This window comes from Pleurodeles waltl, chromosome 4_2 (assembly GCF_031143425.1).
Source record: "Pleurodeles waltl isolate 20211129_DDA chromosome 4_2, aPleWal1.hap1.20221129, whole genome shotgun sequence".
Lineage (NCBI taxonomy): Eukaryota > Metazoa > Chordata > Amphibia > Caudata > Salamandridae > Pleurodeles > Pleurodeles waltl.
The window spans coordinates 743,050,769-743,062,668 of record NC_090443.1 but is presented as its reverse complement, the minus strand read 5'-3'; the positions used below and the strand labels follow the sequence as shown (position 1 = coordinate 743,062,668).

Sequence of the window (11,900 nt, the reverse complement as noted above, 5' to 3'; positions counted from 1 at the left end):
ATACAGCAATGTGTACACTCCATGTGACGAACTGATGAGACTTGCAGATTGCTACACTAGTTATGCGTTATACCTCTTGAGGGGGCACTGAAGGAGTGGTTCCGAAATAGAATCTCAAGTGAGTATTAATTGCTTTTAGCAGGGGTGCCTTGGCAGCGCAAATCTATGGTTTAAAGCGTAACACAATGGTGTACAATAATCAGAACGAGTGTGCCACTTTTCAAAGACATTACTGTATAACAAGAGGTGCTGTGTTATTTATAGAAGATCCTTCAAATCAACCAAACTACCAATGTCATACAACTCTTTTATGGACATGGCATCTGTCAGTGCTAAAAGGAGGCTATAGGTTCAACAAAAGGGTGAAGCCTGATCGCTTAAGAATGTATTTATGAGGTGACCAATATTTTCTGTGCCCCAATACAGCCAAGCAATGAGCCACCAGGATTTTCACCTTTCTTTTCAAATACCTAAAAGCATTCCTGCTCAACATACACAATCCGAAGACCAGGAGAATGGACCCACTCAGCTCCATGATTGCCCAGAATATCTCCAAAAACATGGAAAAAATGCCAATAAAATAGGTCATCTGATTTTGGGAGTAAAAACTCAGAGTGAAATCAGAAGTTGATAATCATCTTTGTAAAACAACAGGATGTGTGGAAAGTACTAATGGCATGGCATAGTTTCCCTGGGTATGATGGGCATGGGCCACACGAGCTTCTGTTCTTAGTAGACTTTATTTTACATGTGATTGATGATATTCGACATGGAAGGAGTTGGTTCACGTCGGCAAACCTGTAGAGACTATCATAGTGCAACACATTTGAAAAATGCAGGACAAATGGTAATATGCCGCTTTATGCAAAGGCACTGTTCACGTTCTTTATTACAGACTTCAAAAACAGTAAAGTAGCACATGGACAAATGGTCATTTTCCACCATTCCTAGGCACCGTACACAAGACCAAGAAGAGAACTCCTGGAGCTCGCTATTCTGTGTGAAGCGTACAGTCCTGCATATCGGCAATCCAGTTGGATGTCTCCATTTCGTAAAAGGCACATCAGGCAGCAGTCTGAGTTCAGCATTACAACATACAAAAATGTCTTATGTGAGATGTTTTGGCTCCGAGCTGGCAGCACTGCTTATGGTTTCCACTGTAACCTTCCCTAAGATTTCTTTTTGGATATTGTGACAATTTTCTCCACTTTTTTTCGTCCCTTCTGAATCAATGTCTTTTTTTCTGCAATCATCAGATCTACAATTTGTCTCTTCTTTGATGGCATCACCTGATCCTGGCAATGCTGAGGGCGCACCTTTCGGTTCAGGTGTGTGTTTTTCTGCCACAGTATGCTCTCTGCCCTTCCCAGAGGCCTCGCCATCCTTATCTCCCTCTTTATGGGCATCACCTGGTGTGCACTGAAAAATGCAAAATATTAGATTTAATGTTAGACTTTATATGTAATGTCCCAAGTTATAAGCCACTGTTGAACGTTGGCACAAAAGTATCTCCAAAACGATGGTCAACTAAGCAAATATGTTAATTCTCACTTTTATCCTTTAAGTCAAAATATACTAGTGGTTTTACAAAAACAGTAAATAATACCTGGTTAGTTAGGAATTTGTGGGTAAAAGGCAAAGCTACAAAAGCTAGTTAATGTGAAAGCTCGGGTGCCTTCTTGCAAAATTGAAGCCTGCGATTACAAGATGGAAAATCACAAATGAATAAATTATTTAAACAGTTTATTTAATCTAATACACTTCTTTTGTTTGTTTACATTTTGTATTGAGTTTAACACTGGCTTTTTAGAAGTGGATGCGAGTTAATGAGTCTAATAGCTATACCCTATCATCCACACCATCTACTACTCAACGGTTTCCAGAGATGAGCTTAAGGTTCCCTGCGGTAACTCTGATTCTCCTTCAGGTATTACGGCAGCTGAAAGAAGTGATAGGGTTGCAAGAACCAACAGACAAATATGCCAACAGTTAAGGAGATAATTCAAGCATAAGAATGTACTAACCAGAAAGTAACTACTTTTGAAAATAAGCACTAATACCACAGCCAGGATAATAAATAGTTATAACCATCCACAAGCATTTGGGTATAGGATTTTACAACGATGGGCTCTGGGCCAGCTGACGTCTATACACATTTTGACAAAAATGAATTGTCTAAATGAGGAGCTTTAGGTGTATAGGACAAACCCTCATTAGACAGTGACTGGGAGAGCTGAGCAAAATTAGCTTTCCACCTGGGCATACTTGCCCACAAAAGTTTACCTGAGTGTGAGATGTTCATAGACGGTACTGACCAAATGGCAGTGTTCTGTACTGGTAGTGTAGGGTTCCAACCTTAAAACAGAGGTACTGCGTGTGTTCCTGGAGTACACCAACGTAAGGGTCTAGCAGATCCACTAAACTACGCCAGTGAATCTGCTGCCAGTACCCGAGCAAAACTGAACTTCTGAAGTGGTAGTAACTCTAGATATCTAAGGTATATATATGGATACTAGGATATGGGGAGCTGCCTGACCATCTGCAGAACTTCGTGGGTGGTCAACTGAGTCAGCGGTGTGGCCTAGCTTGTGCACACCCTTTTTTTCTGATCGCAGAGAGTAACCTGCAACAGTGGGAATATGAATTTGGTGACGGTAGTGGAACTAAAGCCTCCTCCCTCAGGAGTCGAGTGAGCCCTCCGGAGATGGAGCACAAGGATGACAGCTGTTATTTAGAGACATCAGTTTAGACGCTGCTTAGATCGACAGAGGATAGCTGTTTTCAATGAAGCATCTTCCCCATAACTGCTGACTGTTTTGTCAGAGGGCAATGCTCCTGTCACTGATGTGGAAAAAACTAATCAATTAACCATGAAAGACTAAAAGAACTGTATTAGATTGAAGAGGGACGATGGGAACAACAGGACCTATTTGATAACACTAATTTAACCATGACTGTATCCGTCTTGTACTTGCAAAGAACCTCATCCATCAAGATATTGAACAACTGACTAGCTACGGACTAACTTAATGATGAACGAGTGGAAGGGTCTTAGGTAAAGGACAAATCTGGCAGCCTTGACAGTATCATTCATTCATTCACTAGACACTTAGATGAAGTAGGTATCAAAATAAATACATGCAAAGCCTGGGTCCACAAAGACAGACCTATTCATATTTCCCATCGTACTGTGACATTTAATTGATTGTTCTATAAGCTGCTTCGACCTCAACTTGTTTTTGTCTCGTCACTCGTATGAACTGGGGCCCTGAAACACTTTTTAGGAGCTGACAAACCGACTGCAGAATCTGGACACAAGATAGGCTTGGACATTCTTCACTGGGATACACTATTCAAATGTCTCTTACTTGCTTTTTGTCACTCATGGCAGAACAAATACAGATGAAGTCGCACCAAAATATGCTATGGTATTTTAAGTTGAACAGTTTCCAGCGTTATCTTTTGCTTTCAAATGTCACAATTCTATCTCTTACTTGGCCAATGTGCACAACTGACCAGAGGTATTAGCAAATCAGTAAGGTTTCATCAATATCAACCTATAAGGGAAATCACTGGGGCAGCTGCCCATGCTACTTTGTGTAATTCTCAGGAACTATCCTTTGGAAGCTTTTTTCTTCTTTTTTTTATAGAAGTGGTGCTTATTTGGCTGGAGGTTCTTAGTTGTGTGTTTGCTTGAATTTTTTTTTTTTTACTGCTTGATAATTTGATCCAAGGAGTTGGAAACTAAAGAGGATCACGTCAAACATTAAGATGAATTTCACTTTTTGGTGACCATGGTTCTTTCAATCCCCTGCTCACTTATATGACCAATAGAAATACTCTTTCCTCACTCATCATTTGCGAGTGGGAGTGGGGGGGCATGATCACTAACCCACGTGCATGCATGTGGCATTGATTGTGCACACATTTCTATTTCAATAGTATAAGACAGCGACTTCTGGATTTCACCGGGAAATGAGGGATATGAGTCTGCATAGATACATGTATTGTTTTGCTGTAGCCAATTGAAAATGATAATACTATGGCTTGCTCAACACCCAGGATCATTTTGTACAGTATGCTACAATGTTCTAAGTCTTCAAACTTAAGAGGAAAAAAACGGTCATTATCATAGGCCACACTTTCTAATTTGTCAAAACCATGCCTTAATGAGAAAAACAACAAAGTGATGGATGGAATTAATCCCAACCACATGTAACTACTCGGTCGCATTTTATTCTACTATTCTTTAGCCCACCATGCTACCAGCTAAAGGCAAATCAGGCTTGTTCCTGCTCCAATAGAAGCAGTCCATCCGACCCATGAGGCCAGCCCCCTGCAAGTAGGAACACAAGCCTACTCTGGTCTAATCAGTATAGTGCAGCTGGATTCCTGTGGAACAGTGAGCAAGGGACCCACATCTGGGACACCCAACGGACTTTGGGAGCCTTACTGACAAAAAAAAAAGTAATGCATGCAATGCTTAAATTAATCTCAGTCACTAGTAATTAATCATTTTGCATCTGAGTTCATTGTTTTTTTTAACCACCATGTCACCTCAGACAGTAACCAGCCTTTTGTAAATCAGCCTTGGTCCTAACTACAACAGGAAGAGTGCAGCCTGAACTGCCACATCCTGAGCATGACTATCATCATGTGCAATAACACATGAAGGTACGGACTCTCATGGTAACAGCTTGCCAAATAGTTAACTAAAGTCACAATAAGGCAATAAACTGTGGTAAAATACTCACCTAAAGCTGCCTGCTTTGGTTTGGAGGATGTCAATGGTAATGACAAATATATTGAAATATACTCATGAAACATCTTGTAAAAGTGCTTCTGTATGACAGAGCAATACTAGATGGGTAGAAGCGCACTGAGAATAAGGTGAGAATAAGGTGATCAGATATATATTGTGCAAGTACAGAAGTGCTAGGAAGGAAGAAGTATCTGTATGGAGCAATCCAGAATTAGCATTGCAAAGAAACTCAAATCTGCTTCACCCATGTGGTAAAAGAAGAGCAAAAAGGTTGATGAATTACAGCAAATCTCAGTAGGAGACTGCTAGAAAGGTGTGCTTTGCAAAAGCAAACACATGCAGCAAAGAGTAAACAAGTCAGCCAAACAAGGAGACAGCAAAACTGTGATTCACTAGTGATGAAAACATAGTGATTTGTGAGATTTTAAGAGTGAAAAGGGAGAAATGGTATGACCAAGAAAAAGATGAATAGTATGCCTACAGCAAGGCTTTAATGTATCTCAGCAGCTGAATTATAGAAAAATATGAAAGTGGTGGTTAAATACCCATTTAATACAAAAAGATTGAGACTGGAACTACAAATAATTAAGGTGCATATGAAACGAGGCCAGAAGAGATAGCTGGGGACACTGGGTGAGCATAGGGAGAAATGAGCTGCTTCACTAAGACTAATGCATTACTATGTTGTGGCCAGCTGTGGCACCTGCTTCACAGACACTGAAGCAGAAAGGAGTCCAATAAATAAAGCCCTGAAAAACTCACCTTGTGGTGGACCTGTTCAGTGAAAAACTTATTAAAGCAAGGTTTGTGGAACATCTTGGAGCTTCAAGATTACATGATCAAATGCATGGTTCCAAAACAGGTACTTTACGGCAGACAAATCCAATAGATTTCTTTGACTATGTGGTTCAGAAAACAGATCAAGAAATAGATACAGCTCTTCTTTACCTGGATTTCAGGGTCATTTAATGCCGCCCAGCACAAGCGTCCAAAGAACCCTAAGTGGTCTCAATGTTGGTCCTTAAGTGGTGAATTGTAGATAACATGTGTTGGCAGACTCATTTCACCCCAAGGCCAATGGTTACCAGTGACGTTTTGGAATAAAGGCTCATCCTAACCAGTGTTTTTATATGTGGCATTGCAGAAGATAGGACGAATGACACAAAAATATGTAATGGTCTTGATATCACAAAGTTAGCAGAACAAAATCTGTATGGATTCAACAAAGTCTGAAAAGTGGTAAAAAAAAAAAAAAGTAACAAGGTTCAATTGCAAAGTCATGCTTGGGAGCTGGCAAAGTCCCTTGGTCCTAGAAGAGATGAGGAGACTGTTGGTGGACACTGAAAATTAGGACATTCAAATTATTTTAAGCAGAGACCTCAAAGTTACAAAACTGTGCCACAAGGTAGTTGCAAGAGTAAGGAGAATGCATATAGAACGGTCTGCCCAAGAGGGAAAAAAAAGGAAGTTGTGTTGTCAGGTTATAAAGCATTACGCCTTACCTAAAGGAAATAGATTTGAGATAGTCCAGAGAGGAGCTAGATAGATGGTGTATGGTCTGCATCTGAAACCTGTATAGCCAGACAAAGAGGGAAGATATAGTAGATATATATATTTTTTTTAAACTCAAGCTTATAAATCAAGTATATAATTGCTGAATGCCCGTCACCAATAGTATTAATGCACAAAAGATGGAACAGACTCCCAATTAAGGCTTTATATAGGTCATGCATTACAGCTAGATTCTTTGGAATGCTTCCTTCATTGATATTATTTTCCCCAGCTTGGAATGGGAGGACTCTCTGACTGCATCACCTAAGAATGAGATTCAAATACCTCAAAATTATTTTGCAAACATCTAAAAACAATTGTGTGCTAGAATTAAGAAACATCATAATAGATAAAACAAATTCAATAATAACTGAATTGCATTTAGATCGGTGAATTATGTAAATAAATGTTTGATTTTCGCATTTAAACTGCATTTGTTAGCATGGATTTAAAATGGCATTTCATGCATAGTTTAGATTTACATAATATGATCAGTTTTCATAGTTTATTCAATTTCTAGACCAAGGTTGCTGGGGCCGTTATACTTATGGAGCAAGGTTTAACAACATTAGAGTCAGGAATTTTCCCTAACAAATTTAATGAGTCAATTCAACCCATTCAGAAATAACTTGTCATTTTAACACAGCTATGTTTTGATACAAAACAGATCCTTGTGCTTTGGAAAATAGACAAGTACGTTAAGAAAGAGAGGACTATATATTTCACTGATTTAACATAAAACACTTAAAAACGAATTTATATTCCTAGTATAAAAACAGAATAAACAATATTTTCAATACTGTCCATGGCAAATCCTCTATATCCTCCAAGGTTGATTTACTTGTGGAAAAGACTTGTTATATGTAGCAGACCACCATTTTTTAGTTGCACAGTTCTTACAATAGGAGACACTCTTTAATCTGTCCACGCCAGCTATGTCTTACAACCTGTCCCTGGAACCACTCTGGATTATTCTGCATTACCACTGTGGTATTGCTTGAGGCAATCTCAGTTCTTCCAAAGAAACAGCCCTTTTGCACACTTATTTCAATGAAAGAATTAGCTGAGCTTCTCAGCAGGAGGCCATTTACGATCAATCATAAATTAAGATGATATTATACCATAAAACATAACTGTAATAGTGTTTCTCCAGCATGGGTATTCTTTCCAAATTGTAAAGTGTTTGAATCCTTCCTACCACTGGGGAGGACACCAAACTCTTAAGCAACACAGTCATATCAATGTGCTATGTAATACAGCATTTGATTATCCTCAGTCATTTCATTTGTTACTACTTATAATGCATCTCCTCACCAGGAGAAGCAAGGTGCCATCTAAGAAGCTGAAAAAGATATCCATGCTAGAGAACCGTGTAATATTTTAATTTCCAGCATGGCATCCTTTCAATGTGTCTGACTGGGAATTATCCAACCACTGTGACTAACCAATATGTTTACCCCCTATCATACACTGCCATAAGCATGGATTACTTCAACTACCACAAACTTCAAGACATACATTAATTAGATCTAGGAAGATACTTCTAACTTAATTTGCCATTCCTCTACTAAGAGCCCTAATGTAAATATCTAACAATTCCACCTCTAAGTGAAATTTATCCTTAATAACCTTATCCCATATAGCTCTCTGTAGCCTCTCCAGACCGCCGAAAAGCCAGTTTGTTGATAATGGAATTAAAAATCACTAAAAACAAGAGACAAAATCCAGAAAAGATAATGGAACAAAACAATCACAATGACAAGCTAGTACTCAAAAGTCTCTCTGTTCCATATAAAGCTGCTTTCAAAAATGCAAAAAAAAAAAAAAAAAAAAAAAAAAAACATTGCTCTGAGAAGCCACCTGAATATCAAAGGAACATCACAAATTCATTACATAATCTCAGATACCCAAAAGCAGCAACTCTTGCATCACCCACTCTTAATAATTATGTGATTCTTCATCACACCATTTTATTAAACAAATACAAAGATTCAGAAGACCACCCTGATTTGAAAAACCAAAGTGGAAAACCTAATCAAACTCGCCTCATCTAGCACTTCTCTACCCAGTCAAGAACTCAGGTTACTTTCCTTCAATCACCTTACTTTTATTAATTACTTAATCAACCTCAACACAACTTGTGGCACAACCTCTTTGCTAGCACACCCAAACCATATGCATAGTCTAAACAGCTATCCCAGCCAGACCAATCATCCACTACTCATTGGTGTTCTGAAGAGTATTTCAATGCAACCTGATGATGTCACATGTAAAATCTATAGTAAAAAGAAAAATAAAGTGGGGATAAGAGATGCTCAAAATTTTCAACCGATTTCCAATAGCCCAATCTTAACCAGAAGCACTAAAATATCTTTCTTCACTTAAATATCATCAATCGAAGGAAGCCATATTCCTATGGATTACTAAACTGCGTTCTGTCATTGTAATCACAAAGAAGCCACTTTGACTGTTTCTCAGGTGACATCAAAACTGCCATTAGTTCAAATGGAGTTGTTGAACGTCTCCTTTTAGATCTCTCCACTGTCTTTGATACTTTGCATTAGTCTACATTGCTAAACATACCTAACATCATAGTAATGTAGGGTACACTCCTTCAGTGGATAGCGTACTACCTTACACAAAAGATTCCTCATCACTTCACTTCTGGCCTTCTTTTCAGTGCAGTTTCCCTCTGTTGCCAATTCCCCCTAAGTTGAAACAATAGGCAACTCCTCTTTAACATGTACCTTAGCCTTCCTTCTCCCTAGTCTCATCGCATCCATCAATATTAATTGCTACAATTACACTGATGACGCACACATCACCCAAAAGCTTGCATTTGCAGCAGATCTCGATTCTTGTCGCATTGGCCATTGCCTCCAAGCTGTCAACCACTGAAGACTAACTAATCGCCTCAAGTTAAACTGAGATACTTTGATGCAGAAAGGGGACCAAGTAATACTTCATCATCTGGCTATGTGAAGTAGACCCACCCACAGACTACACAACGCAACAATCTGAGAATGATTTTGGTCACCAAACTCACTGTAGGAAATGAAAATGTTACTTATCCAGTAGACATCGGTTTGTGGCATGTAGTGCTGTAGATGCACATGCTTTGCATAAGTAAGCCAACTAGTATTGGGCTCGGAGTCTCACAAGATATATATATATTTTTTTAAAAGGTTTGAGTCATAGGATCAAGTGACTCCTCCTCCCGGTAATAGTGTTTTCCCGCAGGAGGTTGAAGTAAAGAGTGTATAAATGTATATGTAGTTATATATCAAATAAAATGAGATGTCAATACAATGTATATACATATTTACAATATATTTTACTACACCGGCCATAAGCTCCTGGGGAGGAGGGAGAGCGCATGTGAATCTACAGCACTACATGCCACAAACAGATGTCTACTAGGTAAGTAAACATTTTCCATTCAATGGTATGTGTAGCTGTAGATACACATGCTTTGCATATACTGTAAAGCAGTCCCCTCCCAAAATAAGCTGTGGTCAGCCTGGAGTAGTTTGAAATAGTGTTTTAAGTACTGCTTTTCCAACATTTGCTTGTTGGCGAGATAACACATTTACACAGTAGTGTTTAGTAAATGTGTGTGGTGTAGACCATGTGGCCGCTTTACGTAAGTCCGCTATTAGTATATTTCCTAGGAATGCCATTGAAGCTCGCTTTTTCCTAGTGGAATGTGCTTTAGGAGTTATTGATAACTGTCTTTTAGCTTTAAGATAGCAAGTTTAAATACACTTAACTATCCATCTGGCCAATCCATTTTTTTGAAATAGGATTACCTTTGTAAGGTTTTGAAAATGCCACAAAGAGTTGTTTGGATTTTCTGAAATCTTGTGTTCTGTCTATATAGTACATGATAGCTATTTTAACATCAGGGGTGTGAAGAGCTCTTTCAGCAACTGAATCTGGCTGTGGAAAGAAGACTGGCAATTCCATTGACTGATTGATATGAAAAGGTAGCATCACCTTTGGTAGGAACTTTGGATTTGTTCTATGAACTACTTTGTCTTAATGAATTTGAAAGAAAGGTTCTTGTAAAGTGAACAACTGATTTTCGCTAACTCTTCTTAAAGAAGTTATTGCTACTAAGAAAGTCACTTTCCATGATAGAAACTGTAGAGTACAAGAATGCATGGGTTCAAATGGTGGCCCCATAAGTCTTGTAAGTACAGTATTAAGATTCCATACAGGGGCTGGAGGAACTGTTGGTGGAATAACCCTTTTAAGACCTTCCATACAGGCTTTTATAACAGGAATCCTGAACAGGGAAATATGTTGTCTGTTTTGAAGGTAAGCAGCTATAGCTGCTAAATGTATCATAATAGATTCATATGCCAGGTTTGCTTTTTGTAAGTGTAGCAAATATCAAACAATATCTTGCACTGAAGCTTTAAGTGGATCAATATTTTTGGGTTGACAACAGTAGATAAAACATTACCATTTAGCTACGTAACATTGTCTAGTTGTTAGTTTGCGTGCTTCTTTAAGACTATCCATACATTCAGGTGGAAGGTGTAAGTAGCCAAACTCTCTGACTTCATAAGCCAAATCGCCAGGTTTAGTGTGCTGGGATTTAGATGTCTCATTTGTCCTTTCCTTTGAGTTAACAAATCTGGTCTGTTTGGCAGCGCGTGATGCGGTACTACAGACAGGTCCAATAGTGTTGTGTATCAATGTTGACATGCCCATGTGGGAGCTATGAGTATCACAGTGTGTGAGGTTTGCTTCATCCTTTTTTTTTTTTTTTAAATCAGAGATGGAATTAGTGGGAGAGGTGGAAAAGAGTAAGCAAATATCCCTGAGCAGTTCATCCATAGAGCATTGCCCTTGGATTGAGGGTGTGGATACTTGGATGCAAAGCTTAGGCATTTTGCATTTTCTTTTGTGACAAAAAGATCTATGTCTGGGGTCTCACACATTTGGAAGTATTGTTGGTCACTTGTGGGTGAATTTTCCATTTGTGGACTTGTTGCTGCATCCTGCCTAAGAGGTCCGCTAGCTGAATGTGTATCCCTGGAAGATACTCTGCCAGTAATTGAATGTGATTGTGAATTGCCCAGTTCCAAATTGTCTGTGCTAAAAGGGACAATTAAGATGAGTGCCCCCCGAGTTTGCAGATAATACACTGTGGTCATATTGTCTGTCCGTATAAACACTACTTTGTGTGTGATTTGTGTCAGAAAGGCTTTGAGTGCTAGGAATACAGCTAGTAATTCCAAGTAGTTTATGTGATAAGTCTGTTGAATTAAGTCCCATTCCCCCTGTATAGTGAGGTTGTTGTGATGAGCTCCCCAACATATCAGTGATGCACCTGTTGTAATTGTGGTCTGAGGGACTAGGTCCTGAAAGGGCCGCCCTTCTGATAGGTTGGTGTAATTCCACCACTGCAGAGAGCAGTGAGTCTATCGGTCCAACAACACTAGATCCTGAATTTGACCCTGTGTCCGAGACCATTTTTGGTAAAGACACTGCTGCAGTGGTCTCATGTGGAGTCTTGCACTGGGGACTGTGGCTATGCATGAAGCCATCATTCCTAATAGTTTTATCACTAGTTTTA

General features: G+C 39.1%; 1 protein-coding gene across 7 annotated transcripts in view; it reads right to left on the bottom strand.

The window, feature by feature from the left end:
- Nucleotides 1–721: 721 nt before the first annotated feature.
- Nucleotides 722–11,900, bottom strand: part of CLCC1 (chloride channel CLIC like 1) — a 190,529-nt gene continuing 179,350 nt past the window's right edge. For 6 of the 7 annotated variants that reach the window (XM_069232390.1, XM_069232391.1, XM_069232394.1 and 3 more), the window contains exon 11: nucleotides 722–1,419. In XM_069232390.1, the coding sequence (XP_069088491.1) occupies nucleotides 1,108–1,419 (312 nt within the window). In that variant the 3' untranslated portion in view covers nucleotides 722–1,107. Of the gene's footprint in view, nucleotides 1,420–6,264; nucleotides 6,334–11,900 lie in introns of all 7 variants that reach the window. The other variant, XM_069232395.1, reaches the window with a different exon arrangement.